At 38.3% G+C, this 24879-nt stretch overlaps 1 protein-coding gene across 4 annotated transcripts; it reads right to left on the bottom strand.

The window, feature by feature from the left end:
- Nucleotides 1-1017: 1017 nt before the first annotated feature.
- On the bottom strand, nt 1018-24541 carry NGLY1 (N-glycanase 1). Of its 4 annotated transcripts, XR_003995097.1 has the most exons (13): nt 24361-24541; nt 22973-23087; nt 20475-20717; nt 17410-17569; nt 13901-14123; nt 13123-13244; nt 12556-12701; nt 12261-12371; nt 7134-7298; nt 6309-6497; nt 5732-5897; nt 2736-2913; nt 1018-2231 (listed from the first exon to the last, which is right to left on the bottom strand). XR_003995097.1 is itself a non-coding variant. In XM_030512449.1 (12 exons), the coding sequence occupies exons 1-12, from the start codon at nt 24486-24488 to the stop codon at nt 2056-2058; spliced, it is 1956 nt and encodes a 651-aa protein (XP_030368309.1). In that variant the 5' UTR covers nt 24489-24541; the 3' UTR covers nt 1018-2055. The 4 variants fall into 4 exon arrangements, 2 of the variants coding, with proteins under 2 accessions (XP_030368309.1, XP_030368327.1); XR_003995098.1 differs by lacking the exon at nt 5732-5897 and having other exon boundaries at nt 7100-7298; XM_030512449.1 differs by lacking the exon at nt 5732-5897.
- Nucleotides 24542-24879: the final 338 nt, after the last annotated feature.

Genomic DNA, 24879 nt, shown 5'->3' on the forward strand with positions numbered 1-24879 from the left:
TTTTCAGCCATCAAATTACGAAGCAGGAATACTTTTGCTGATTGGTGTCACCAAGTCTTTTTCTGCCTTTTTTCTTCCCACATAGCATACATATTAGTCTAAAATACTTTTCTGTTGGGTTCCCACTCAAAATCTCAGAACTAGCATTTAGCTGAAACTAAATACAGGAGGAGTTTTGAATGGAGACTGGCAAATTCCCTTTGCATTAGTCAAGTGTTGATGAATGCTCTTCTATAACAGTTCCCTGTCACTATGTTGTTTTGCATTAAGGGAGTGAGACCATCTCTTCTAATCCCCCTCCTAAAATGCCAATTTACATTCTGAAACAAAATATATAATCCATCATACATCATTCTGTCACCCCTGAACTGCCATAAGCTGCTGCTGGAGAGGGACTCTTCATCAAGGACTGTAGTGATGGGACAAGGGATAACAGGTTCAAACTTTAACAGGGGAAGTTCAGGTTAGATATAAGGAAGAAGCTCTTTACTGTGAGGGTGGTGAGGCACTGGCACAGGTTGCCCAAAGAAGTGGTAAATGCTCCATCCCTGGCAGTGTTTAAGGCCGGGCTGGACAGAGCCTTGGGCACCATGGTCTAGTGTGAAGTGTCCCTTCCCATGGCAGGGGGTTGGAACTAGATGATCTTAAGGTCCTTTCCAACCCAAACCATTCTATGATTCTATGTCTGTGGCATAATTTTGATGCCTCTGCTCACTGTGCATATGCAGTTTCCTAATAAAATCTGAATAGTTTTATATTTGCTTAGATTTGTTGAAAGGTCAGCAAATATTTCAATTATTTTTAACAATTATTTCAAATCAATACAGAGGCTGGAAACGGTCAGAAAGAGGAACAAAAAGCTATAAAAACACTGATCTTGAGAACATCATCTCTAATTTTCACTTATTTTAAAATAAAACGATAGTTTGAATTTTGCATTATAGTCCTGTAATAGAAAATTTCTTGTACAATCCAACTGTAGCCTTCCTCAAATTCTCTGATAAAGATTACCTAATCTGAACATTCATTCCATACTTTATTCACAGCACTGACATCTGGGTGGCAGTTTTTATTAGACTCAACGAAAAGAAATTTAAACACTGCAGTAACAAACAGAAAAATTGCATATAGTTTTACATCAAATTTGGGAATAATATTCAAAGTAACTCAAGACAATAGCTTGAAAAGTGATTTCAACCTACATGCTTAATAAATCTTTTAAAAAGTAGGCAGATCTGAATTTATATCATTAAAAAGTATTTATAATGAATAATCTATTTTTATAGAAAGAAATTCAGATAGTTTTAGTCTCAATTTCATATCACAGACTACGACATTCTTAGGTACATAATGAACACTTCTTGCAAAATTATTTTCCTAGCATATCATTATATTTCCAAACATTTCTAGGTATTAAATGCAACTTTAATACTTACATAAAGGTATATAAGTATATAAGGTATATAAGATCATTTAAAGATTGCTTCAAAATTTAGTTTAATTTCAGCTCCTATGGTTATTACACAAATTAATATTTTTAAAATGTCTAAGACTTCTATTATTCTTTAAAATATCTTAAAATCATCACAAGCATCTGCTGTAATTGGAAAATTGAAATCAAATTGTTTTTCCAAGGAGATTATATATAAAAAAAACCCCAAACACAAAACTCCCCAGAAACTAAAGAAAAATACCGCAGCAAGCCAACCCCAAACCTCCAAATTACAATATATTACAATTGCTCTGTGATCATATTTTGCTTCCTAAAAACTGTTTCCTTTTCATTATAAAGTTTAAGAAAAAGGTATTTAATGGTTCAATCCCTTAATTCTGGTGTTTGGTTTTAAAGCGAAGAGGTTTTCATTGTGATCTTTACCTATTCAAGTTGGTTAAATGGATGTTTCAAGTGCAGTTTCAAGTTGGTTAAATGGGAGCAGTGAAACAGGAAGTATCTGCCAGGAGGATGAACAAGAACAGCCGACCAAACCTTCATATGTTGTATCCATGGTATAAGGTCTTCAAGGAATCCAAAGGACATTTCTTCATTTCAGGTTTTCAGAGGTCACTGAGTTTTATAATTATCTCTAAGCAATTTTCTCCACATCCTGTTAAGCTCTCTCTAAATAGCTGTGTGTGTTGCCATGCAGCTTCACCATCCCCTCCATCTAGAATTGCTTCCAACATAACTTCTGTGGCACCAGAAAAATCTGAATAGGAGCAAAGATTTTTATCTATCGGAGGAAAAGATAAGCAATTCAGTCAGCCACTGCTCCAGACAGCATAAAATGCTAGAATACATGTTAAAAAGGGTAAGTTCTAATGAAAGTTTAAGGATCTCAGTTGGAACCACTCAAATTCATCTGCCAATCAGTGGCAGGAAAAAACACAGCTGCAAATTTTCAGTTATTATTTGTTTAGTGCTCATGCTCAGAGGACTTAGTCAAGACTGAAGCCACTGCACGTATAGAAGCATCTATCCTTTCTAGTAAAACACAAAGTATCTTGTATCCACTTTGCTCTTGCTAACCATGCTCTGTTGCAGATAGGGCTGTGTATATTAATAAAACTGGAGTTTGTACCAGTTTTCATTAAATACATAGTATTTTCCTGACCTGGCTAAGAAGTTGGAAAAATCAAAATGCATTTGCATTTCATTTTTAGTATTTGCACAGTGCTCTCTCCATTTAAACACCTTTGCTGCATGATATAATTCATTATTTAAATTCCACACTTACCTCCTATCAGTTCAATTTCCGCTGTTGGAGAGCAAAGCCTCCACTTTACTCTTCCACTCTGAAATGTCTGACTGCTTGTCCTCACTGAAATGTTATCTATTTTTAGACTGACTGACTTGCACTCAAACTTCCAGCTGATGGAAGCAGAGGATGACCCCTCTTTTCGGGCTAAATAAACCTAAAAGGAAAGAAGACATAGTCAGCATGTCAAAAACTAAGATGACCAACATGCATCTAATTAATCATTGTAAAAAGGACATAAAATCTTAAGATAACACACTTTCATTCTTTATCAAGCCTCTGAACCTTTAAAACTGTACATAGCAGTTTTGTACATCATTCTGAATCCTTAAGTCTATTGCACAGTTAGGTAATTGTACACATTTACAACCCTTCACTGGAGAACATTAACCTATTTCATCATGTTTGGTAAAGTTTAAGCCACAAAAATACCTAAGTTTATTATTAAAAAAAAAACCCCAACAAACAAAACCCAACAAAACGACCAACAACAGACCTCTGGTTTTTATATAAACGCACAGGCCCACACACCTTGGTTGTTCATTTTGATTCATCGGTATTGCTGATAAAGAAAACTGCAATCAATATTTTAAATTCTTCAGATGCGGCTGCTGGCTGCACACCGCTTCTCCTAGGACTTGACAAGTCTTGCTTAAAGCAAATCATACATGCTAGCCATATATAAATCTATATTAACATTATGTGAACTGTTAATGATATGCATAACTTAATGTAGTCTCAATGCTGTTCTAAGCTTCACCTGGCTGAACAGTCAAGCTCATGTGCTAATGTTCATTAAAGCTATAATGAACCCTCATAAGAATTTGGTAATAAGCATCTGATGGTCCTTACAAGTCTAGCAACTATTATCAGTAAACCAAGACAACAGACACTACAGATTAAAGAGTCGAAACTGACATGATCCTTTCAGAATCCTTAATTAAGAAAACTTATCAAAGTTCTGTCATGTCCAGGCTTCTGATTAATGTCATACTGAATGGACTTAGACAGGTCTTTAGTTTTTAATCTGGGAAGAACAACCCTGTATAAAACGATAATAAAACACAGTAGTATGCTTTACTAAAGATCCCAGCCTTACACAGAAATGCCATTGACACACTATAGAACAGAATTTTAGTGTTACTATGCACCAGGCATGGAACTGTTGATTCTCATGTTATAGAAAGCCAAAAAACCCCAAAGGTGTGAGGGTACTACACTGAAGATCACCTTCAAAGAGAAAAATGTAACAATTTAACCTGCTTTCACGTAAATATAATGTTAATGCTCAGGAAAGTGCTGATGTCCAAGCGAATTTTTTTACGTACCTTACTAATCCTAGCAAGAAAGCCTCTTGACCAGCTTCTATTGAATTGCTGTATTTGAGTAAGAAAGCTAAAACACTCCATTAATTACTACCTGGTTGAGGTGCACTAAACGTAGGCTTTTAGGGATAAAAACTGAAACATCAGCCTGTCTCATCTCCCATTACAGTATCCAAGCATTTAATCAGAAAAACAGAAGTTAAAGTTTCCTATTGTGCCTTTTTGATGTCCTCAAATTTTCACACCTGGCTACTCGTCTTCCAGTATTATTTGAAAAAAGCCTGAATTCAGGGGAAGAAAAAGAAAGAAAAAACCCCAACTCATTCAAATTCTCTTCCACTGGAGCAATTCTTGTGGAAAGCAAGCTTCAAGAAACCCATGGATTTCAGATCTACAGGTTCTTACATTCTCATTATCATCTACTGTCATCTGCTTGTTTGAGGCCTGGACACCAAATTCTCTCTGGGTAATCTGATTTAAATTTGTGTTTTATATTTGTTTGAGTTGTGTAACAAAGCCATGTGACACTGAATCACAAGAAAATACACAGATACGATGGAGATGGCTACCATCACATCAGATTGGCCAAGATGATCATCTATCTGAATTGTCTTGATCAACAACATTGCAAAGACAGAATATGTAACTGTTCTTTTGTGTTACTCCTGGGCTAATACCTATAGTCACGTTTACTGCGGCTTTTAGATTTAAACTGCTTTCCATTATAATTATAATGGTAATATTGGCTGGTAAGTTTCTTGAAGAGCTGCTGAATCAAAATCCAAATCAGTACCTTGCACATTTACTAGAGACATTACAAAAAGAACAGACAAACCCCAAACAACCTTTCCCTCTGCTGTCATTCATAATACAAACAACCCCCAACAAAAAGCAATTTTAGATTCATACACAGATGCTGTTTCTGTAGAACTAACAAGCCTTACCCAGAAGCCTGAGATATACCTGGATCTGTAGCTCCTAATTTCTCAAGGCCACCCTCTCATTCTTTATCTAGAACAATTGAGGTGCTGTTGAATACAAGGGCAAAGTGGGTTCGCCTGGTCTTATAGATGGGACCCTCCCTGTTTTATCTGATTAGTAGAGCTGAGTGGAAGAGGAGACCAGCAGTAATTGGACTACTGCAAACACAGTATGCTTCTTGCAAAAATGAGGATATCTGATCATCGGAGTCTTGAAGATATAAGGTGCTACCAGATTTTCAGCAGATCCTAGGGAAGCAGAGAACAGTTGTCCCTCATTCTGAGTTTTTGTTACTTCTCTTTTCTTATTAGCCTACTTTTTTGTAACATCTTCTAAACTAGTGTCTAGTCTCCTTCCTTATTCCTTCTCTTTTATGTAGGATAACCTATCCAAGCTATTTCCCTATTGCATTTTGCAGGGTAGTTATATATAGAACCCAGCACAGAAAATCTCAGAAGACAATTACATACTCAGCTCCATCTTTCATCAATGGGAAGCAAACCATCGCTTAAACTAGAAGAATGTTCAGCCAGAGACCTTTCAGACTAGTAAAATGACAGGGGAACAAACCAATAACATGCTATAGTCCCTGACAGGAACATTCAGTTCCACAGTTGGTAGTCATTGACGGAAGTTGTTTGCTTAGTAAATGACCCCTTCCCACCTTACAGGCATCAGTTCTCTTCTTAGATTTAGAGAATATGATTCTTTGGCTGCTCAGTGTCCTGACAGATTGGAATGATTCTGGCCAGGGTATACGATAATCCAGGTAACAGACAGGTTTTTGCCTTGCAGGTGAAACTGTAATATTTAGGATGACAATTTCTTCCTTCAGCTGTGTATCAAAGAGATATGATACCCTGTAAAGCTATTCTCCAAAACAACAAAAGGAAAAAAACCAATTCTTTTTGGAGGGAAGTACTGCTTTTCAAGAAAACAATATTTGTGCATTTGCCCTAAGGCAGAAGAAGGAAGCCATTTCTTTAAATTTGGTGCTTTAGCAAGGATTTTACCTATCTGCAGAGAATTTGATTGTCCTTTCTGAAAGACAAGCTAGATTTATTTCCAATTTCTTAAATCATCCAGCAATCTTACCTGAAGCTTAACTATTTACAAACATCAGCTGAATTCTAGAGGGGTTCTCTAGAGAGGTTTTGATGCCAAACACCAACAAGGGTTTTCTATTTTATTGGAGTTATCATGCTTTTATGACAGATTTTACACTTTTAATAATTGTTATCCTTACCATTTTCCAATCTGTTTCAATCTTTCTCCAGATAGACTCAGCCTTCCAAACACCTGCTTCCCAGCCATTTATTTTTTCATTATTACTGGAAACCCGTGTATAACTATCCTCTACTACATTGTAGATGAGGTAGAAGAGCTTAGATGTCTTCTCTTTTTCAGAGGGAACAAAAATTACTTCTTTTCTTTTCTGAAAAATGAAAAGAATACAAGCGCTGTCATTCCCCAATAGATTTCAGTAAGAGTATGTTACTTTTAAACAGCATACCATGACTTCCCAATTCAGTTTTGCTGCCAACTGAAAAGTATGTCATTTTTAAGAGAGGTCATGGACAAAAGTATTTCTGCAAAACAGAAGTTTTAAACCAGTTTCCTACAATAGACCTGCACCTTTTCCAGAAGGGAGCAGAGATTTTATTTTTAAAATTTTCATTCAATTACTTTAAGAAGTAAATTATTAACAAAATAATATAAAAATAGCAAATTTGAGAGATTAACATATTAGGAATAGAAAATTTACGTTGAGTATATTTCTTGTACAGTCATGACTAACAAATGTCATTTGTGACTATCATACACAGGTTACAAACTGACTTCAAAAAACTTAAGGTAGAAGCTTTAGAATCAATGGACCACCATTAATCCTCAAAAATTACCTGTAGACCTCTACTGAATTCACAAACTCGCACCTAATATTTTGCAAGTTTCACTGTTTGAACTAAATCTGTAGGCTACCTACCATTAAGTGCTATTCCTCTGCAGACCACAATCCTAGAACCTCTAGTTAGCTACCTCTAAGATGGTCACGAGTGCAAAAGTTAAATACCTCTGGACCAATTTCACCTCTGGCTACTCGCCAAGCCATCGAACCTGATGTCCTTCCACCGTATTCTCCGGGTTTAGGCGTTTTAGGAGAAATAAATTCAACAAGCTCCACAATTGTTCTTTCTAAGAGCTCTTTTCTTCTATTTTCTGACAAAGATTGTTGTCTCTGAAAATACATTAAGAAATAAAGCAAAAAATTCAGAAAAATGGTATTTGTAATTCTGCTCTAGAGCAACACCAACAGGGAAAAGAATTGAAAAAGCAGACTAACATTTAAAGTCAAGACTGACTGTTAGAAACACTAATCTTGGAAACAATCTTATACCACATGTGCTAATATAATTCAATTGTAACTGCATGTGAACTTGTGTACACTAACTACATAGCTTTCTTTTAAAATAAGGTTTGTACTATACTTTCAATACATTTGCTTGGATCATAAAACACTTCCAAAGCATATTTTATAGCTATTTCATACGTATTCTGTACCATAGCTGCTCTTGATATTATCTAGGGAGAAAGGAAAGCAAGCATAATTTTGGAGTCAAACTTCTCTAAGGTGGAGTGATTAGATTGGCAACAGCCTTGGTTTTGTGGTTAAGCCCAAATAAATCATTCAGTTGGTCTCTGAAACAGTTATTTCACAGTGATTGATTCCACCATAACCTATGACATTCATATTTTTTACAGATATCAGAAACATGAGAAAAATGTATCACCTACACTCCCAGGTAAATTAATGGAAAAGAGAAAGAATTACATAATACACTTTCTTTGCCCACATGAATAAAACTACAGACATTTTTTGGTACACAACTTACAAATTCGCTGAGAGGCTGGGGTTTTGTCTCCATCATTTTCACGTCAAACATACAGAGTTGATATGTGAAGCATTTTTCCCTAACTGTGGATAGTTTTTCCAACTCTGTGTGGGTGTAAGTTCAACACTGAGTACACAAATGATTACACATCATCTTTTTTTTCCTGCTTTGGTGATGGCCCAAAGCATGCACACTCAGCCTACTACTACTTCAGGCCAGTACGTGTTTCAATTATCAAAAAAGCAGTCCTGACCCCAGAAAGTTTTGCTATTAGGGATCAGAGAAGAGGCATTTGAAGGGTTATTTCCAAACAAACATGTGGAACTGGATACAGGAAAGTAGATACAGAGAAGTTATGAGAAACAACTGCAGCTGAACAAATTCCAGCTGCCTAATACCAGTTCTAACACAGCAAGGGGGTAATACACCTCTGTGTAGCTGGATGACAAGCAGTGACTCCAGCAGTTCCTCATGAAACACCAGGCCTTCCTGAGTCTAACACTTGCCTGGGCACTTTGGATGTCCACACACAGTACTACAGATCTCACTCCAGCTCAGAGGAAGTCTGATAGTACCCTTAAATTAAAAATATCAATCTACAATTTTCTTCAAGCCACTTTGCTATAGGGAAACCCAGTGTCAGGAGTCATTGCTATCAAAATTAGTGAGCGATGCAAGACTGAGACTTGGTTGCCCTTGCTCTGCAAGCTGTTGTAACAGTATCTGAAAAAAACAATTGTTAAAGAACAGTGCTTCAACACAGAAAGGGTGCTTCAGAAGACAGGCCTCTTTCATATACGATAGAAGAAATTGGCAGGTTCCTCAACTGTAAAGAGTACAAGCACCCTAAGTCTTGTCATCTCCCCTCAATCAGTAGACTCTTGCATATAAATACTAGCAGCATGTAAGACATGCATAACACTCAGACTCCACAGAGATCAACACTGCCTGTGCTGGGAAAACCTGTAACTACATTTCCTACAAATGACATTGTCATGAAGCATCCATGTACTGAAATGAGTTCCAAGAATGCCATTATCAACTGCCATAGCTCAAACTTCCTGCTTTTGTTTTTTGTTAAGCTATTACCCTCTACATACACGTTCAGGCCCCACCTTTCTTTGGCAGACAAAGGGAATAGGAAGGAAGAGGAATTGTGAACTGCAGCTTTAAAATTAGTTCTGCATCATGTGCAAGTTATGCTGTTGATGTTTCCTGAAGAATCCTCTGCTTTCAAGATCAATAACCCATGGTTTAATTGGACCCACTGCTGAGTAAAGCAACAGATAATTTGAGGAAATTGAATCTTAAACCTTTGTACAAAGAATACTGGTTCATCTCACATCAATCACCATGAAATAGCTGCAATTCAACCTAAATTACTAGTTATCCTTTTAAGAGCTGATCTGGCTGCAGTTATAACCATTCACAACACTACCAAAAAAATGGGGCCTGGAGCAAATAAAAATTATTTATTTCCCTGCCCCACCACCCCGATTTCCAATGAGAGCAGTGGAAAGTTCAGGGTCCTCTCCTCCCTTTCTATAGAGGTAACATACAATGGATTGGAATAGGGCAGTGCCCATAAAAAGTTGATGAAGAATATTTGTGTGGTACTACAGAATAACATCACATGGTTGGTAATGCAGAGGTTATACACCCATTTAGGAATGCCTGACCCAAATAAAACACACTATTTCTGAGAAGCAAAATAATGTAATGAATAGATTAAATTATCCTTTGCCTCTTTTCAATATACTTTGAACTGTTGTGTGGTCTCTGGCAACTAAACAGACAGACATGCAGAGAAACAATGGCCACAGCCGTTGCTCTTTATGCAGGAAGGAAAAATAATGATGTCTCAGATTCCATTTTCACTAATATTGCACTACAAATTATAATGTATACTGCATACTGTGCTTCTTGCGCTTCTTTTATTTGTAACTTAGAATAATTGAGCTTAAAAGATGCAGTGTTGAAGCTCTGCATCAAAAAATACCAAGACTATAACCCCTCCTAGTGCGGAGCCAGTCTCTACGAGATGATGGGAAAAGGGAAAGTTAGTGGAGGCCTTTACCTATGTCAGTTATCTGTTGAATAGGTTGCAGTGAAGACCATACTAGCCAAAATAGGACTTGTGACTGAGCAGAGTAATGAAAACCTGCTATAAGATGTCTTGGTAGCTCTAGTGGTGAGCTGCCTTACCCACTACTGTCTGCAAAATCTGCTGAATACAACATGGATATCCTCAGACAGCAACTTTTAAAAAGTCGCTTGATTCCCACTGCATTGTTACCTTAGTATGAATTTTTGGAATGGCCCTTTGACTACGACAAATGGGGGAGAGGGGGAAACTGTTCTTTTGTCAACCCCATGGCAAACCACCTCTAAGCCCCTGAAATCCAATCCAACTATAACAGACAAAAGAAAAAAGGAGTATTAGCAGTTACTTACAGGGATTAAATTTATTAATTCAATTAAACATTATGAACAGCTAACGTGCAAAAGGAAGTGTATGTGAGAAGAGAGAATGAGTATCATTGAGCTTGTAGAAAGGGAGAGTAAGTTGTTCCTCAGAATAAGATACCATTAAAAAGACTGACAACCATAAGACAGATTTAATAATATGGGAAAGCAATAGGGAAAGTGTGCAGCATAGAGAAGAAAAGGCTGAGATTTCCCATGTGTAGAGAAAGGAAGATAGGATACAAGTGTGTCTTGGAAGCACATGTATAGCTTGCTTCCCTGTACTCAGTTTTTAATAAAGTTTTCATTTAAAACATGACCAGAATGCCTGTTCTCTGTTCAAAAAGTGCTCATGTCAGCTCAGGAGCTGCACAGTCCTATAAAGCAGGGGGAAAGGAGTAAGAAACAGGCCAACAGACCAACATGCAGCACCATCTGTTGGAGATGGCAATGCACTTTTTTTACTGGAGTTCTCCAAACTTCTCTAAGCGAAGCAGATCATGATCCTACAGTGATATCATTGAGGTGAGAAGGAGGTCAGGCAAGCCAGCTCATGACTCACTTGTATATACTTTCCTGATTCCATCCATATTGTCAAAGTTATTTTTCAACTTACTAGTGCCCTATTTCCAGTGTTTCCCTACGGACACCTGGTGGAGAAGAGTCTGGTGACTGGTTTCTGTCACCAGCAGATCAGAAGAAAGGCCCTTGAGATCAATTTTGTAGCCAGCAAGGGTACAATGCTTGAAGAGGATGGCATTTAATTCCTTCAACACTGCAAAAATCGCATGCATTCCGATCCTTTACCTCCTTTTATTTTTTAACTCTGGTCAGCCTTCTCAGTGCTCCACTCTGCTGTGACTCTAATATATCACTACTGATAAAATGATTTCAAGCTTTAGCCTCAAACATGAGGCAGGCTCAATTTTTCACACTTTCACTGTGAGGCTATAACCCTCAGGCCAGCAGGTCTCTGAAGAAGGCATAATCTGTTTATTAAGCCATCAGCTGTATGCTGTCACTGGAACTAAAGTTTCTATGCACAGGAATTAGCCTTGAAAGGAAGTGGGACAAAAATGCAACTTTACAGGTGGATCAAGGCTTTGTGGTTTTCTAGTATTTTGAGTCAAGAAAAGTTCATCCTGTCCCAAGTAGGGAGTGGAAAAGCTTAGCAGAGAGGTGCTGAATGCACTCAGGTTCTGTGACTGTGACATGCTGGTGCAAACGGCTCCATGTGTTTTGGGGACATTCGGCATGAACAGTATATGAGGCTCTGAGCCAAAGTTCTGCTGATAGAATCAACACTCCTTGAAAGTCTTGGAAACAGCCTGTGAATCACCCCTCCTGCTTCCTAGAGCTTGTAAGAAGTCACGGAAAACAAATTAGGCCTACTTTTCTTATAACTATAAATACTATCATTTTCAAGTTATAGCATTACTGATGTGGAAAATGCTCAGCTGCCCTCAAGGAGTCCACATAGTTACAAAGCAGTTGTAGTTTACCTGCAACATCTGTTAGTGCACAAGTCTACTCCAAAGCCATAAAGAAAAAAATATACACACATGGTATATATTTTATATATATACACATATTTGACTATGCAAGAGATATGATAATCCTCTTACATACAGCTGTTTCTTATTTCACAGAAGTTCAACACTGTGACCGATTCTTAGGTATTCAGTATAAAATGAAGTCTGTACAGTTAGCAGCATTTTATATTCCATAGTGCACAGACATTCCTATGAGGTTACCAAATGCATTTCTTTGTTCAAGAACTTCGCATTCTGAAGAGACAGTTAGGTTTCACTTAAAGAATGCATTTAAGAAAAGCAACGTACCGTTCTATTCAGTGCGTTAATTGTTTCACGTAGTGTAGCTTCACTGAGTGCTGTCCTTCTAGAGAGTATTTCTTCATGTTTACAGCTGTATCTCCAGGTGACATCAACCACCTCAAGCACAAGTTGAAGAAGAAAATAAAGCAAACAAAAATTCTCATATATCTTGCTTCATTCAAAGAGGCTAGCTAATCAAAGTATGGTTTTCTGTAATAATTCTAGAAATCACACTAAGATGGAATACATCACACCCTTGCATCTAGGCAAGCTTGTTTATTATTGATATCATTACTCCTACCTCATCTTTGGAGAATGCAAATATGTAGGAAAGCTTCTTTCCCCACCCAGTTTCATAGAGAAGAGGCTTATCACAGACATTTTCACAGGGATCACAGTGAAGCCATCTTTTCTGAGATGAAGAATATACTTCGGTCCATACATGATCTATATAACAAGGACCAAGAATAAACAATGAATTATAAGGACAGGTCCTCTCTTCTAATACTGTAGGATATTTTAACTTTTCCTGATTTATTAAATGAAGAAACAGGTGAAAGAACAGGTTTTCTGTTCATCTACATTCAGAAGTAAAGTTACCAGAGCTCTCTCTAAGGATCATAGTCTCCTAGATTCAACTAAAGATTGTATCATTCTGAAGTCAATCATCTAACCTTACCTTGCAGAACTATATTTCATCTCATCAGGCAAGACAGGAAATTAAATTTATATTGTCTTTTTTAGCTGAACAGCAGCTCATAACTCTACATGCTACCTGATGGCTTAATATAATCTGAGACCCATAAAATACATAACCTCATTTTGCATAGGTTTTTATTAACAATACAACGTTCTATAATCCTGATACCTGTACAGTCCCAGACGTATCTAGCTTCAAACCCTACAGCTCTGCAACATAGTGTAAAACAGTTAGCCCACTCGCCACAGCGTCCACATCTGGTTTCCAGAAGTTTTTCCGGGTGGTTATACCTAGAGGAGAAAACCAAAACAAAACCAGAATAACTGAAAATACATTTCACCTTTCAAAATCTTTACATCATGACTGCCCTTACTTGTGATTATTTGAACAGATTTCAGTGCCGTTCAGACCACAAAAGATAATAGGAATGATTGCTGTATTGCACAAAACAAGTGGGAGCAGAATGCTATTTCTGCTTTGACTCACATGACTCCATCACATGTTTATGGCAGCACTTGTATGCTGGTCCTTTTGATAGTCAGCAAAAATATAGAAGAATGTATATCTGCTCTTTTGCTACAGACTCTGTGTAAGATGTGCATTACCCTTCGCGAATTCCATAGAAGTAAAAGTATTCCCTGAAATAACAAAACCCTACCTACATACTATGCCAATGAAGATGTACTTTATGAAGTTAACAAAAAAGAAGAAAATCAGACAAGTATTCAGAAGAAGGCCAGGTAAAAGAAAGCAATGTATAGTTTTAAAAAATCTCTAATCTTACAGTGCAATTGCTGCTTCATCTACCATCCTATTATGTTACTTAAAATGGCTTCTCTAATCTTTCAATCAACAACTTACTACTTGTTTACAAAACACACAAATGGAAAGATGTTTCTTGAAAGACAAGAAAAAAAAAAGACAAAGCAAACCTCTGTACGCTCACCTTGGGAATCTATTACACAACTGACACTGGTTGCAATAATGATTTTCCACTCGACTGGCATTCCACCTTAGCTCATCGTCAACAGGCAACAGGTAGTCACTTTTAGGCTCTGTCTGCCCACCACACCTGCTGCAAGGAAGATTATTTACCCAGCGAAAAAAGTTATTCTTAAACCAGTCCAAGAGCTCCAACAATAAGAAATCCTCTTCATTCACATGTGCACCTGTAAAGTTCACACAACACAGTTAGGTCAAATGGAAAAATAATTTATAGTTGAACTTTGCGGTATCTACATAAATCACCATCTCTAGGCCTTTACTATATTTTAGAAGTCTCATTATAAAAAAAGCTTCATACACTAATTAAGGACACACACACAAAAATCTAAATTCTCAAGACTGAGTAACATCAAACTGTGTATATAAAGAACAAAAAATTGCACTCCTACACACTAGAGCTAGCGTAAGTAAGAAATTGCTCAGAAAAACAAGTTAGATACACATTGAAGCCTGTGAAGTTCTTCATGCTCCCAGTCTTCCACAGCTTTCTGCTCCTAAATGTTCTTTTCCTATTCTTGGCTATTAAACTAGAAATAACAATCACTTTGATTTCATAATCCCAACGAACCAGACATTGGCAGCAGTCTAGACAACCAGGTGTAATTATGAACAGACTTTCTATAAACACAGCTTAATTACTGTTCACATGGTATATGTTCTACAAGTTGTGTTTGTTAATGAATTCAGCAAATAAAGACCTTTGTCATCTTACCCCAGCTAGAACAGGATGCCTTTATTCTTCTACTCTAGCCAATTTCACCACACTGGACTCTTCTGACTCATTTTCCTGTGTTCACAACAGGTGCTAGAATCCACTCACACACTACCACTATTCCACCACCTGGAAATAACTCCACTTTACCTAATTAACAAATTTAATAACATATTAACATATTTAATTAAAATTTAAAAATCAAGTCTTCCAAAAGTCTCCCAAAAGAGATCCTTCTAATTCCTTAGAGTCTTTAAATGTATAACCTGCTCCAATGTCCAGAGAGATACTCTTCCTTCTCAGATTCATAAACATTCAAATAAGCCCTCCTACTAACTCCATTATCTAGGCCACGCTTCAATCTTAGATATTTATACTGAGTTATTTTATGTACGACAGTTTGCATGTAGTCACAGTGCAGATAGGACTGACTAATGAATATGGAGATACAAAAAAGAACTTATAAAAATGCTGATTAAAGGAAGTTGAAGGAATATGCACCAAATTTGTGCACTAGCTCCTTTTTCATGATGGCAAAGAGAGATGAGGTAAGATGTGAGTTTTACTTATTTAAGCTCAATTCACATCTTTCACTGAAGCTGAAGTAGTCTTTCATACAAAAGACTCTGGGGGGGCCTTAACTCTATTAAACACACATTGCCAAGACAATGAAGTGCATGAGAAAGGATCATCTGTTAAGCAAAGCAAGAATACCTGCGTTATAATAGTAGTAAAAGTTCCATTTTTACTTATATGTGAAAAACATTTGTACTGGAACACTCAGGTTGTTATTGCTTACAAAATTAATTATTCAAACTGTCTGCTAAAAACTGAGTAAGAAGATTTCAAGCACACGCTATATTCTCTTTTCCTGGATAACATTCGAATCAGAACCCATCTATGAAAATATGACTGCTATCATACAAATATTCTTCTCTTCATTTGTAAAATAAATCCTTCATGAAAACGTTGCACAGAAAGAATGACAAATGTAATTTATGTGAACAGAAAAAAAGCTGACTGGGACATGCAGCTGTATTTGACAGCACAATCCATCTTTCTAACGGAAAGTGGTAAAGGGAAACGGTTAAAACAAATTTGTGCTTCTGACTAAATGACAGTCATCTTCCTGGCCCAGTCTCTATGATCCAAAAATGCCTATTACGCATTGTAAGGGAAGCCCTAAAAACAAGTGTCACCTAGCACTAAGCAGTTATTCCCACAGGCGAAAGTCTTACTACAGCAGTACAGGTAAGTCAAAGAAGCTAAAAGGGCCAACTACCTGTATGTCTCATACACAGTCCATTCCAAAAAGAATGTTTCTAGAAAGCTCTTTAAAAACAGTTTCAAATTGTCACAATACAAAACAGTGGAGTTCCACCCCTTCCCCTTTATTTGTACCTAAATTAAGGCCTGGAAGCCATTTTGAACAGATCAGTTTGATGGCTTGTGAAGAAGCACCTGGAAACACCACCCTCCTCCTTCCTTCCCCTTTCTAAATTACATGCACAGTATTTAGAAAACTATATTTAAATAATATACACAATAGAGGACAGTCTGAGAGGCCTCCTTGTCTTTCTTTTTTCCTTTTCAAATGAATTTAAATAGTTTTATTACTGCTAAGTCTCTTTTCCCCATTGCATTGTCCTACACTGCTGAATGAGAATGCTTTGTATTTGTTTATGTGGTTTCCTACTTCCCAGTAGTTTAGCTTTATAAAAAAAGAGGAAAATTAGTAAGAAAATCCATTGTCAAAAAGTTCTCTAATGCCAAAGGCAAAATTACATATTAGTGTGTGTCTATATGAGACATTTAGAGGTCTCAATCACAAAGTATTCTATAAAAAAGATGAGAAAAGCTTATTTTTGGCTGACAAATCAAAAGCACTCCCATCAAGTTAGCAGAATTACTTCAATCTTCTATCAAAGATTCACAGTGAAACGATTTTTTGGTGTAAATATGGTCTTGGAATAGTGCTGGGAGTTTTAAAAATATATCTTTATTTCATACAAGTAAAATTGCACTACATTACTAAAACAAATCAAACTGTCATTTGAAAATAGAAATGTCACTTTTAACTGATAAAGACTTTGTACATTCAAAACAGATTTGCATTTACAAGGAAAATGTAAGGTTTAGCCACTGATGCCACAGATATTTATGTCTGTATTTCACTTTTCACTCCTGTTTATTTAAGCTTTAGCAAGAAAGGAAATTATTTGTATCAGGTTGTGTTTTGGAAAGGTCTCATCCAAAATCTCGCCAGTAATATCACTTCAAAAATAAGCAGTATTTTGAAATATTATTTTCAATTTGGAATTGTACATATGGCAGAATTGCACTGTGACAGTGTCAGAACAATGACTACTCAAACAAGAAGCTCCCCTTCTGTTGTACGAACTATTTCACTCTAGATGCAAAGAACATAACAGTACATGCTCACCCTATTTATTTCCCCAGTATTGTTTACTGCTAATTCAGAAATTAAGAGTTCAACATCTACACATACAAGCAAAAAAGGATGGATGACAAAAATTAAAGGAAAAAATAACAGAAGGAAAGAGAAGAGTAGAAAATCTTAGAATTAGGAAGAAGGCAATTCTAACTTAGAGACTGCATTTGGAACCTGTAGACATATGACCAAATCCACACACCTAAAGCACAGTAGATATATGCATCATCCAGATGCTTGAAAGAATATTTTAAATTTCATATACAATATAACTTTGTAGCATTACCTTTGTCCAGTCTTGTAGCTTGTGCTAGCTTTTTCTGAGCCTTCTTTTTCAATTGCTGAAGGGGAATTGAAGCTAGTGCTTTCTGCTGAATAGAGGGATTCTCATACATCAATACAAGATGCTCAAATTTTGTTTGAAGTGTTTTCAAGATATTTGCAGCCTGCAAAAGGATTTTCAGTCACAAGATGATTTTTAAACTTCCACCTTAAGCCAGAAGAACCAAGCCCTCCTATCTTAGTTTGAGTCATAATGCTATACTCAGATAAATTATATATTTTTTTGCAGGTGAAATGTTTATTTGTAAAGATGTCAATAAAAATTACAGACACCACCAACCCAAACTGTAAAGCCAGCCTTGCCACCTTTGAGTATTCGGAATCGTGTTCTGAGTGGAAAACAACCCATAATGATTCACGCAGAAAACTGTTTTACCTCTCATGGCAAAGGTTTTTTTACTTACATCCCCCTCTCCCATTTATTTTGGACACCTTTTACCTGAAATCCACAAAAGAACCTGTAATTCATCACATTTCCTGGACGCTGCAGCACCAGTTCATAGAACTCTGCTACTGATGAACCCCACTCATCTATTTCTACTTCCTTCTCTCACAGATCAACTCTGATACAGACATGGATTGCCCTGTGACCATGCACTGAACAGTGTATTTCACTAGAAATCAAATATAAGAACTAGGCTTCTTCAGACAGTTATCCTAAGTGTCACTTAGTGGCAGCTACATGATGCACCCAATAAGGTACATCCATATCTACTAAAATAAATAGCTAAAGTTAATAATACTGAAGTTAGTACCCAAGCAAACTATTTACTCTTAAAGGGGGACAACGCAGAAAGTGAAATGGGATTTTAAAATTAAGTCTGACATATTCTGGGGGGAAGCCTGTGGCACTTCTGTATTACCTCATTCCTACTGCTAGATCATGTCTTTAGCCTTGTTAACTAGCATCTTTTTTTCCCCACCAAAAAATCGCACACTCTACCGAGATGCTAGCAGCAAATGCAACATAATACAGGTGTGAGAACTCCTCAAGAGTCTTCTTTCAAACAAGCATCTAAATGATGAGCAATTATTTCAATGCTGGACAGTACTACAGGACCAGTCCTTACTTTTCATGACTGCTAAAACAGAACAGAACTTGTTTTACTCTTCCTGGAGCTCATCAGCTGCATGTAACTAGTTTAGCATCATAAACCAAGCTGTGTTCAGGTTCACTTTAATGCAAATTGAAAGAACAGAAATAAGGGAAGTTAGGGACTGCCAGCGGCTTATAGATCTTCATGTTCTGTCAGCTTCCTGAAAGAACATTCAGAGATATTGCTCAGCACAGCAGAAATGACTATTCAGATTTTCCCACTGGCAAACACCATCAGTGTTACTGTAGTGCTCCACTGGTTTAATGGAAGCCACTGTATAGCAATAAAGGCTTATGTAAACATCTAGAGGTGTGGTGAATCTCACTGCAAATCCAAGTTTGGATACCTCTTTCCTCCTCTAATCACTACATTATCCAGGAAGGGATCAGAATCTATCCACCAGTATAATGACTAGCCAGAGCTTTCCTTTCTACTGGTCCTACCACACCTGTTAAATGCTCTGAAACATGGAAAAATAACAGTTGCAGAGTAATGGATCCATAGCTCTGATGGCTAGGTAAGTCAAGTAGTTCCAAGTAGCTAAGAAGGATTAACCTCAGAATACATTGTGCCAATTTGAAATCTGCAACATTTTTCTCATTGCAAGATCGGTGCAACTTCTACAGCTTTAAAAGCTTCCAGTACTGCAGCAAGTCACTCTAGAGGTTTCATAGTCACTTCCAACCACTATCATGGACATGGCTGAAACAGTAAAAACCAAGATGTAGACAAAAAAAAAACCGAACCACAAACCCAAGACTTCAAATAAATTCAAATAAACCCAGTCGGCATAATTTAGAGGCAACTACTAGCATGCTAACATACTTAAATGGCTCAATATTCAAGTGCCTACAAGAGTTCCTTTCCCAAAGGACATTATGGGTGATGATGGGTCACTGAGTACTCTGTCCCCAAAAGCCATCACTTCAATCTATGCTTTGCCATTTGTCTTCCACTGATCTTGGGATACGTATTGGGAAGAAATAGTACATCATAGTTCAGTATCCAGTAATATAATAGCATTTAAATGAGACAAACTGTTTAAGGATGTATGAGAAATGACCTTTTGGAAAGATTCAAGTGACACTGGTTCTAGGGAGAAAAACTCTTTAGAAAGTTAAACCACAGCATCCTTCAAACCTTCTATCAAAAGGCATAACAATTTTTCAAGCCTGTATGAGGTGTTAAAGAGTCTTCTCCCACCAGCCCAAATAATATCAGACAAAACGACTCTACTTCTCTGTCTCGACAGGAAACTTTTTCTCAACCTCTGGGACAAGGGTAACAGCCTAAATAACTGTAAATTTGTCCTTGTCTGGCTAAATTCCTCTCTCTCACAACAACTGCATGCAAAAAAAAAGCAAAGCCGCCTCCTCACAGGCTACACATAGAGATCATAATGCATGAACCAAGATGCCAACAATCATTAACATTATGGCTGTGCTCATATTCTCTTGCTGGATCTCAAAAACCAAACACAATATAGAGCCCTTGTCTTAGCCTCCCACCCCTCTCTTTGTTCCCCCCACCTTGCTGTTCCCTTCCAATCAAATCAGCTTTTTTTTTTCCTTTGACACCCTGATCAATAAAACATTTCCAGACATGTTCAACAAAATCTTTGTTAATATTCTATTTATGGCATGTTTCACATTGAAGTTGCACGGAAACCAAAGAAAACACTCAAAAACTTCAGCAAACACTGGAAAAATAACAAATTCCTCTAGTCCTACTCAAAGCAAGGTTAGCTATGAGGTCAGACCAAGTTATTCTGGGCTTTATCGAGTCAGGTCTTGAAAACACCCACATTTGGAGACCACACAGCCTCTCTGAGCAACCTGTCCCAACAGTTAACTCTTCAGCAATCTTTATATTCAAGATTAGCATGCCCACAAAGTTTTCAGGTTATAATTACCATTTCAAGAGATTGCACAAGTGATGTTTCTGGCTGCTGATGGGCAGGGGCAAGAACAGAGTCAGCAGGTCTTGAAGGCTGATGTGCAACTGTCTGGGTGCTGGCCACAGTTTCAGAGGATCCTGATCTATGGATTTGATTTGACTCATTCAGTCTGCTACTCCTCTCTCCAGCAATTAAGTCTCTGATTCTACGTAGCTGCTCAATTGAAGCTTCCTTAGGGAAAACCAGGTGAGTTTCTTCCTGAAATTTAGACAAATTAATTCAGCAGTTAATGCAGGTCTAAGCTAGTGAGTGATTTCTATCTATAGCTAACAACTATATCATTTACTGGAAGTTAGCATGCTAAGGCTTGGCAGTATACAGCAGAAGCTTGTAAGTGCCTCACAGCAGAAGCCATTAGATCAAGAACCTACAGCCAGTCTAGAGGAAAAAGGCTTGGAACAACATGCTTTTGTTAGTAACTTATTTTGTAGAGCCACACACAGGCAACCCAATTATGGTTTGGCAGAGAAAGCAGCAACAACAAAAATGAGAAACAAATGCTCAGTTCTCACAGTGCAGCAGTGAAATGCTAGGCAACAAAGGAAGATAGCCATTGTTGGGGGAAGAAGCTTCTAGGACGGCATCTGCTGGGAATTCTCTTCTATACTGATATCTTTTAGGTTTCAGGAGCTTTCATCTAGGAAATGTTATTCTTAGAGACATGTAACCAGCTTGATTTCTGGGTTCCTATTTTTGATCGTAACATGATTACTGGTATCATAACAAAAGATTACTAATTGTTACAGAGCAAATATCCTAGAATGGTTTGGGTTGGAAGAGACCTTAGAGATCATGTAGTTCCAACCCCCTACCATGGGTAGGGACACCTTCCACTTGACTACGTTGATCAAAGTGGCTTTGAACACTTCCAACTTAACATGAAGAAATAGGTTGCTAAAAACATGAAAATCCTGAATCATTCATACTTTAAAAGTTTCAGTTTCTAGCACTGCAGCACTTCTATTTATTACACTAATTTGTTTATTCACATTTACTTTTGGTCACCTATCACTGCAGATGCAGTGCTTCACTTTAATGCTTCTACAATCACCACAAACCTAAATTGAATTTATCAATCCAGCAGAAGAATCCTCATTTTTTAATTACCAAGGAGACACAAAAGAAGAAAGAACTTTAGTCATCACAGTTGAATATAAGTTTGTGAGCTCCAGCCTCAACTGACACATTAACCAAAAGATTAAGTCAACATGGTCCTAGAGAGCTGACAGAAGTGGGAGTAGCACTTTATAATATGTTTAGGATGACTGTTATTACGGCTTGAGCGCTTCACTAACTACACTGACTAGCTCTTGGCTAAAACACATCATTAAAAGTCACCTCCTGAGCACCAGCATGAGAATAAATCCACAGACCATTTCTCCCTCTGCAGTCACCATTTCTTTTAGCATACTTTTTTTTTTAATTAGGACAATTACCCTAACTAACTTCACCCAAAGAGAAGGGGGAGGTCTCATGACAGCCAGACCTAAATCACATAATGTATATATATCAATAAAGAAGCATGGCATCAAACGGATAAATTAAAGCAAAGCTCTTCCTTGAGCTTTGCACCACTAAACAAGAGTGCTCTCCTGTAATTACAAAGGCTGCTTCTAGCTTAATCAACTGGCAGTTTAAGCTCTACCAAGACAGGCACCATTTCAGGACACAGAGCAATCTTCAAAATACATCTTTTTGACTGCAACAGGATCAAGATTCACTCAAGACTATTTTGAGATAGAGTTTCATAACTGTTTTAAATGGCTAGAAGCCCCACCCTCTCACAACTTCAAAGGGCTGTTGCCCTCCACTGCTTTGATGACACTCGTGCAGCAACACTATAAGTTGGCTGAAAAATATTTCTTCTCTTGTTTTGGGGGATTAATTTTTAACCAGATCAGCTTCCCTTATCTAGTGACTATAGGGCTACACAAGCCCTACTAATGGTAGGAACAAGCAGCAAAAGAGCAGGACTTCACCTCCCTCCTCTTCAAAATGACAGTTTCCACACGCGAGTTTACAATATGGAAACTAATGTCTGATGGTGCAGTCTGCTGCCCACCTAATAGTGGGCTGCTACCAAGAGAAGGGGTTTTCACCCTGTTTCCCACCATTTCCTTTGTGCCAGCACGGATATGCATCTGACAATTAAACAAACTAGTAGTACACCTGAACAGCAGCAGAAAACTAGATGATCTTAAGGTCCTTTCCAACTCTAACTATTCTGTGATTATCACAGATCAGGTTAGCTCTAGCTCCACCAGATTTCTGAAGTAGTCTCAACTAAATTTTTTGTTGGTTAACTGCAGATATTTGCAAACAAAGATTGAAAGAAAATACCAATTGACTTAAAATCTAGTGCCTTGCAATTGGGAAAGCACAGAAAAAAATCCAATTTCAAATTTTAGTGTGCAAACTGATGAAGACACTAGAAATCACCAAGTTATACTCACCTCTTGAAATCCCATCTCAAATAAACATTCAACTGCTCCTCTGACAGGCAACAGCCTCGTGGAAAATGCTGGATTTCCAATCCGAATTAACCTGTATTTTTCTTCATAAGGATTCCTGAAGAAATTGAAAGTTTTAATTACATTTGAAAAATCAAGTAAACACTTAAAAGCTGGGTAACTGCACCAAGCAGCATTAGTCAGTGATAAGAGATTTTTTTTAAAGTTTAGTTTCATTCACACCATGCAGGCAGAATGTGAAACCTATCTAAAACTGACTTAATTCATTTTCTTCTTCATTTAACTCAGAGTTACAAACTGGTTCTAAATTTTAGTTTGCAAATTAAGTTCATAAATACATGTTTTGTAGCCCTAGCCAGCAGGGCTTAGTCTGAAGTGATACTTAGAGACAACTTTACACCCCACCCCACCTAGTAGAATTCTAACTGAACTCCTCAGCACGATGCTGAATTGCTTCAGGTCCACTATGGGTGAAACTACTGAAGTATTTTTACTTCTTGAAGGGCTTTCAGTTCCGTTTTCCTCTTTCAACTCTTCTAAACATTCTTCTCTCACCTCTTTATTTAAAAGGAGTGCAGGACCCACTGTTCTCTGTCACACACCAGTTTTTTAAAGTGACTGACAAACCACATACAGATAGGGAGGGGCTGCTCGTGCATCTTGAGCTGCTTGAACATAAAGGTCAGTCATACATACTGGTATGTATGTACACCCTACAGAGCCACCTTGCAAAAATTCAGCTATAATTAACTGTTGATACCAATCTTATAGAGTCAGAAGAGAAAGGCAACAGAAAAATCAAGTTACTCTTTTAGCATTCTTGTTATGCATCCACTAGTTTTTGGGTGCTTAAATGTTTGCGGAATCAGGGCCAATGCAGGCTTTTATATTTAATGCAAAAAAACCTAAGCCCTCAAAACAAACCCAACAGCAATAAACAAGGAAATACAAACCCAAACCACCACACGCTCACAGCAAAAAGAAACTAGACGGTTTTGAACTTTGACATTCCGTAATAAAACTGAATCGCACGGCTCCTCTTTGAGACGGTCTGCCTGCAAGCCCAGGAATAACTTACCGCCTAAGAGTATTTAACGATAAGTTCCTTACGGAGCTGCAGCAGTAACCCGACAACAACCACCCAGCTCACAAGCGGACTCGGTCACCTAACACCGCCCAGCCAAAGCCTCGGCCCACCGCCATGCCCACAGAGCCCTTGGGCACCCCGGCACGGCCCAGACCAGCGAGTCGCGGCCGAGAACCGGACGCCTGCCCTACGGCGGGCCCCGACCGCGTCGGCCAGTCACTCTGCGGCAACGGGCCCGCAGACCAAGCCCGCACCAGGGCGCCTGCCGCCGTGCCCCGCTCACCGGAGGATGTTGTCAGCGTAGGTAAGGAGCAGCCGCGAAGCCTCCAGGAAGATGTCGCGCCTGTTCTGGCAAAGCTCGCTCACGGCGGGGGAGCCCGGCGCGGACGGGAGCCCCACCGCAGCCGCCATCGCGCCCCGCCGCCGGTGCCGCCGGGAGCGGCCGCAGCCCGCATGCGCAGCCGGGGCGGTGAGGTCACGCCCTCAGAGACCGCTCCCGCAGCGGTCCCGCCGCGGTCGGGGTCAGCGGTGGCGGTACGGGAGCGGTGAGCTGCTGTGTGCTGAGGGTTTTGGGCATAGAATCATCTGCGTTAACAGGAGCCGGCTTCAGTGTGCGCTTGCAGCCCAGAAAGCCAGCTGTATCCTGGGCTGCATCAAAAGAAGCGTGACCAGCAGGTCGAAGGAGGTGATCCTGCCCCTCTACTCTGCTCTCGTGAGACCTCACTTGGAGTATTGTGTACAGTTCTGGTGTCCTCAACATAAAAAGGACATGGAGCTGTTGGAGCGAGTCCAGAGGAGGGCC

The sequence above is a fragment of the Strigops habroptila genome, chromosome 1 (genome assembly GCF_004027225.2).
Source record: "Strigops habroptila isolate Jane chromosome 1, bStrHab1.2.pri, whole genome shotgun sequence".
Classification (NCBI taxonomy): Eukaryota; Metazoa; Chordata; class Aves; order Psittaciformes; family Psittacidae; genus Strigops; species Strigops habroptila.